This window comes from Myotis davidii, unplaced genomic scaffold (assembly GCF_000327345.1).
Source record: "Myotis davidii unplaced genomic scaffold, ASM32734v1 scaffold447, whole genome shotgun sequence".
Classification (NCBI taxonomy): Eukaryota; Metazoa; Chordata; class Mammalia; order Chiroptera; family Vespertilionidae; genus Myotis; species Myotis davidii.
Window position 1 is genome coordinate 170,474 of NW_006297827.1, and position 6,849 is coordinate 177,322.

General features: G+C 39.9%; 1 protein-coding gene across 1 annotated transcript in view; it reads right to left on the minus strand.

The window, feature by feature from the left end:
• FRY (FRY microtubule binding protein) overlaps window positions 1–6,849 on the minus strand; it is a 409,004-nt gene that overhangs the window by 102,458 nt on the left and 299,697 nt on the right. Inside the window, exons 44-46 of the mRNA XM_015570438.1 lie at window positions 3,585–4,192; window positions 2,509–2,606; window positions 1,985–2,155 (exon numbers count right to left, since the gene is read on the minus strand). Coding sequence (XP_015425924.1) covers window positions 1,985–2,155; window positions 2,509–2,606; window positions 3,585–4,192 — 877 coding nt within the window. The remainder of the gene's footprint in view (window positions 1–1,984; window positions 2,156–2,508; window positions 2,607–3,584; window positions 4,193–6,849) is intronic.

The window sequence follows — 6,849 nt, forward strand, 5'->3', positions numbered from 1 at the left end:
GCTCTGTGCATGACAGGGAGCATGGCCCCAACTCCCCAATCGGCCCTGCTCTGAGCCTGACCAGGGGCTGCACCTAGGGATTGGACCTGCCCTCTGCCACCCGGGAGCCGGCCTAAGCCAGGAGGTCGTTATCTCCCGAGGGGTCCCAGAATGCGAGAGGGCACAGGCCGGGCTGAGGGACCCCCCTTCTCCCCCCTGAGTGCACAAATTTTTGTGCACGGGCCTCTAGCTAAAATTATTAAACAGTAACCCTTCATCAATTCCTGCCCCCAGCCACTGGTAATCACTATTCTACTTTTTGTCTCTATAAATTTGCCTATTCTACATACTTCATATAAGTGGAATCATGTAATATTTGTCCTTTTGTGCCTGGCTTATTTCACTGAGTATAATGGTTTCAAGGTTCATCTATGTTGTAGCAGGTGTCAGTATTCATTCCTTTTTAAATCTCAATATTCCTTTGTATGGATATATCACATCTCTTTTATATTTTTGAAACTTTTATGTCTTACAATCTAAATAAGTTTGTCTCCTTGCTACTTCACATGTCACCTTTGTAAAGACAGGCACCATCTGCCTTTGTAAGCAGGGCATTTGCAGGGGTTATCCTGTACTCCTGTAATCTGAGGTGTGCATGTGCTGGTTTAGTAACTCTTATGGGGACAGATGGACCAAGGTGATAATCAGAAGCAGCCAGGTGGCACTTATGAGTGCCAGGGATGGGAGGAAATGAGCAAATGAATCAGGGTTGTTGACAGCTGAGTACAGATTACATATTTTGGACACATATCACAAATCAAAATTCTGCAGGATCAACAATAAATTAAGAAACAACTACCCTCTTCTAGGCAGAGGCCTTCAGTCCTGTGAGCCTTTCAGAAAGTGATTGATTCTTTAACCCAGTGATGGCAAACCTTTTGAGCTCGGCGTGTCAGCATTTAAAAACCCTAACTTAAGTCTGGTGCCGTGTCACATATAGAAATTTTTTGATATTTGCAACCATAGTTAAAGATTTATATTTTTGATATTTATTTTATATATTTAAATGCCATTTAACAAAGAAAAATCAACCAAAAAAATGAGTTCACGTGTCACCTCTGCACTCATGTCATAGGTTCGCCATCACTGCTTTAACCTATCTGGACTCTGAGTGAGTGACATAACTAAAGTTAGAATGGGCTGTCCTCACCACTTCTGACAAGGTCCTGGCAGAGGTACAAATGCATGTCCCCAAATGAAAAGCAACACTGAAAATGCTAAAGGAATTGCTCTCAGTCATTTCCTCATAGAGTTCCTGACCTTGTGCACTGGAGCTGCTAAACAGAATACATGTCATCCCTTGTCCTATATACTGTGTATTCCTAACACCAATGTGCACCAAAATCAGAGTAGAAATATTTGTAGGAGGACAAAAATCCCATTCAATTTTAAAAGCAAACATAAGAGGTGAATATAAAAAGTTTATTTCAAAATGTATGCTTTGTGAATCATTAAACATATCAAACCACATACTGACTTCTTAAATAAGATTTGAACACTGAAAGTAATTAGGATAAAGTTTTCTTTGTTGCCATGTGCTGACGGGTGTTAGTGCAATGTTAAGAATTTAAGCTGTGGGGACATCTATAGTCTTTATTATAATAAATAGTGCTCCAGTACATGGATTCATGCACATCAAAAGTAAATTAATTAGAAGGTGGCCAGCGGGGTGGGACTGGGAAAGACGGGCCAAACCTCCCGTGGCCCCTCCCCGGCCGCACCTGGGGCAGTGCTGCAGCTTGAAGGGCATCTGCGGAGTGAGCGGGGTCCTTCCAGAAGGTGGGGTCCCTCGGCCTGGCCTGTGGGGATTGGGCCTAAACCGGCTCTCCAACATCCTGTGAGGGGTCCCGGATTGCGAGAGGGCAGTGCTTGGGTGACGCACCTCGGAATTGGGCTCCCTCCTCTCTGGTTCCTAATAAATTTTATCCTTAATTGAAGAGCTTACCTCTGCCAGATAGGTAACCATGTTCAAGGTGATGTCAGCATATGCTTCATGAAGGTACCGGCAGACCACGTTGACCCAGGTGGCACAGTCCCTCGTATAGCTGTGTGTTTTATAAAGAGTCATGACATGTGCAAGATTTGAAAGTTTGGGATTCTTCTCTTCCAAACAAACCTTAAGGAAAGGAAAATCAATCAGGAATAAAATGGCCAGATGAATAGGAAGATATGTCAGCAATTTCAGTATCAGTCCCAGCAGTCAGGAAATCAGATTACACACACACACACACACACACACTTTTTATAGGCTGTGTAAGTGCTTATCTTAGTAATATAATTTTCACAAATTCTTTCTACCTGCTTTTTCAATAATGAAACCAAAAAAGAGTATGTATCAGCCACCCAGAAAGTTATTATTTTCGGGTTTTGTGAAACTCATTGCCATGTCCAAGCCTGGTACTTTCTGTCCAACACTGGGCCTTTTGGGAGGCCTGAATGGGTCTGTCTGAACAGAACTATAAGCCATACCTGAGCAATCCTGTTGGCTATATCCTTACAGAACTGGCTTGGGTTTTCAAAGTGCTGAATCAGCTGGGGCAGGAGACACAGGACATTCAAAGGAAACCCTGGATTAGAGAGGATATAATGGAGATGGCTTAATATGGTGCATTTTGGCTATTAACAGTGGGAAAGCATATTACAGATTTCATTTTGAGGCTATGCAAGTACAGTCTTTTGAAGCAGCTTTAATATGATCTAACAAAATCCAGGAAAATGTACAACCAAAAATTTAAAAAGCAGAATAAAATGAATGGAAGCTCTGGTTTGAAACTTTATCAGAAAACATGGTTCAGGGAAAACTTGTATAGAGGACATAGGTGAATCATTTAAATTTCATTCATGTAATCAAAAAGGCTCTTTAAAATGTTGAGGATTTGCTTAGCACCATTGTGATAACCACTAACTCCATGAAAAGAATCCTGGGCCACATGTCATAGTATTAAAAATCTAGTCTGTTGCAATGGCCATTGTGGCTCAGTTGGTTGAGCATCATCTCAGACACAGGAAGGTTGCCTGTTCGATTCCCAGTCGGGGCCCATGCTTGAGTTGCAGGTTCTATGCCCAGTACGGGTGTGCAGGAGGAAGCTGATCAATGTTTCTCTCTTCCTCTCTCTCTAAAATCAATAAAAACATTTTTTTAAAAAAATTTAATTTGTTGATTTGGCTTAATTCAAGAGAGTTCTCAAGAGGAAAAGAAAATCTAAGAAAAATAAAAGACTTAGGAGTTTAAAAAAAAGGGAAATAATATCTGTACAAGAGCAATGGAATAAACTGCAGTATCTGCAATTTGATATGGAAATAATAAAGAAATTTCTGATAGCATATGTATTTCTTCTGCTCCTTTTATACTATTGCTTTAAAAATATCTTCTAAAATATAAATAATTATGACGTACATTATATAAATTTTAAAAGGTAAAACAAACTAGTCCCAACAAACCGTTTCCAAGCAGAGCTGCTAAAAGCAGTAAGCCCATAATTTCTTATTAGCTAAACATAGGCCTAAATACCAGACTTGTAAGATAGGGAGTGTATTTGCTTTACCGATGGCTTGGGATGAGTCCACCATGGATACTTTGGACACTGGTGTCAGCAAACTGAAAAGCTGCTGGGTCAGGTCTGTGGTGGTGAGGGAGGTGAACCCTTTCAGCAGCAGCTGCTGTAACCCTGAGAAGTCTGACCACTTGAGCTGTGCCTGGAGTTTCTCAAGTTTTTCTCGATTCTCAGCTTTATCGAGTGGCATGTGAGCCAGAAGTCTGTACAACAGCCTTAAGGCCATGAGGTATTCAAACTCAAAATCAGATTCCATCAAGGCCACTGTGACCCAAAAGATGGTGGCCAACAGGTTGGTTGGATGGTTTATGTGTGATGGGTCTGTGAGGCTGTCCTTCAAGGAGGATGAGCTCCTGGTTTTTGAGGAGAGACCTTGCTGGGTACAAGCCTGAATTCTGTCCAGTGTGGCACTCCGAGGTGGGTCTGAGGATCGGTCGATAACACCAAACTTCTTGGGCACAGAGAAGCTTCTCTGATGCCGGCTCCGTTCTGCAGTTGCTGTGTTGCCACTACCTGTTCCAGGGTTCACATTTAGTTGTCCTGTGCTCTTTCTGCTTGCTGTAAGTTTAGTGCTAGAGCTTAAATCTGGTGATGAAGAACTGGGTATAAAAATAAAAATGTTCACACTAGATCAGATGAATCTAACCAAAATTTATAGACCCTTTAACCCCAAAACAACAGAACACACATTCTTCTCAAGCTTACATGGAACATTCTCAAAGATAGACCACATGTTAGGACACAAAACAAGTCCATAACAAATTCAAGAAGATTGACATAATACCAAGCATTTTCTCAGATCACAATAGCAGGAAATTAGAAATCAACTACAATAAAAAAAAAACCCTCAAATACATGGAGGCTAAATATCACGTTATTAAACAATAAATGGGTTACAAAAGAGACCAAAGGAGAAATTAAAAACTTCCTGGAAACAAATGAAAATGAACACACAACAAACCCTATAGGATATGCAAAAGCAGTTCTGAGAGGGAAGTTCATAGCACTACAGGCCAACTCAAGAAACAAGGAAAAGGACTAGTAAACTATCCAACCCTACAACTAAATGAAAGGGAACTGTAGGAAAAACCCAGAGAAAGTAGAAGGAAGGATATAATAAAGATCAGAGTGGAACTAAATGACACAGAGACTAAAGAAACAGTACAAAAGATCAATAAATCCAAGAGCTGGTTCTTTGAAAAGATAAACAAGATTGATGATTGATGAACCTTTAGTCAGACTCATCAAGAAACAAAGAAAGATGACCCAAATAAATAAAATCAGAAATGTAAGAGGCAATATAACAATGGCCATCACAGAAATACAAAGGATTGTAAGCAAATATTATGAACAACTTTTCCCCAACAAAATGGACAACCTGGATGAAATGGACAAAATTCTGAAAACATACAATCTTCCAAAACTGAGTCAGAAAACCTGAATAGGCTGATAACTACTGATGAAATTGAAGCAGTAATAAAAAACAAAAACTCACAGAAAACAAAAGCCCTGGTCTGGATCACTGCATAGGGGAGTTTTACCAAATATTCAAAGAACACCTATCCTACTTAAGCTATTCCAAAAAATCCAAGAGTAAGGAACACTTCCAACCTCTTTTTACAAGGCTAGCATTAGCCTAATTCCAAAACCAGATAAAGACACTACAAACAAAGAGAATTACAAGCAAATATCCCTGATAAACATAGATGCTAAAATCCTCTACAAAATATTAGCAAATCAGATCCAGCAATACATTGAAAAGATCACACACCATGACCAAGTGGAATTTATTCTGGGGATGCAAGGCTGGTACAGTATTCGCAAATCAATAAATGTGATACATCACATAAACAAATTGGATGACAAAACATCACATTAATTGATGCCAAAGAAGCATTTGACAAAACCCAACACCCCCTCCCCCCCTTTTTTAATAAAAAATCTCAGCAAAGTGGGAATAGAGGGATCATACATCAACATAATAAAGGCCATATATGACAGATTTACAGCCAAAGTTATACTCAATGAGCAAAAGCTAAAACCATTTCCCGTAAGAACAGGAACAAGACAGGAAAGTCCACTTTCACCGCTCTTATTCAACACTAGAGGCCCGGTGCACAAATTTGTGCACCAGTGGGGTCTCTTGGCCTGGCCTGTGGGATTGGGCTGAAACCAGCTCTCTGACATCCCGAAGGGGTCCCAGATTGTGAGAGGGTGCAGGCCAGGCTGAGGGACCCCACTGGTGTACGATCTGAGCCAGGGAGAGATGCAGGAGGTTGGACAGCCAGGGAGGGACCGAGGAAGGGCTCCAGGGCATGTCCGGCCTGTCTTGCTCAGTTTTGATCAGCCAGACCTCAGCAGCAAGATACTGGTCAGAGTGTTTGCCCCCTGGTGTCAGTGCACATCATAGTGAACAACTGAGCAGCCTTACCATATAATTAGCATATAATGCTTTGATTGGTTGAACGGCTAACTGGACAACTGGACACTATTGCATATTAGGCTTTTATTATATAGGATAGTACTGAAAATCCTAGCCACAGTGATCAGACAGGAAGAAGAAAAAAAAGGCATCCAAATTGTAAAGGAGGAAGTAAAACTGTTATTATTCACAGATGACATGATATTGTACATAGAAAGCCCTAAAAACTCTACCAGAAAACTACTAGATTTAATAAAGGAATTTGGTAAGGTAGCAGGATACAAAATCAAAATCCAGAAATCAATAAAATTTTTATACACTAATAATAAACTCTCATAAGGAGAAACTAAAAAAGGAACGCCATTTATCATTGCAACAACAACAACAAAAAGATACCTAGGAATAAACTTAACCAAGGAAGTAATAGACCTGCACTTGGAAAATGATAGGACATTGATAAAATAAATAGAAGATGATACAAACAAATGGAAGCATATACCATGTTCATGGAATAATTGATATAATTAAATTGTCTTTCTCAATTTGGCTTATTCATCCATACCACACAAGGCAATATACAGACTCAATGTAATTCTTATTAAAATACCAACAGCATATTTTACAGTTCTAGAACAAATACTCCAAAAATGTATATGCAATCATAAAAGACCCTGAATAGCTGTAGCAATTTTGAGAAAGGAGAACAAAGTTGAACGAATCACAATACCAGATATCAAGCTATATTACAAAGCCATTTTAACCAAAACAATCTGGTACTGGCACAAGAACAGGAATATAGACCAATGAATCAAAACAGAGACTGCAGAGATGGAG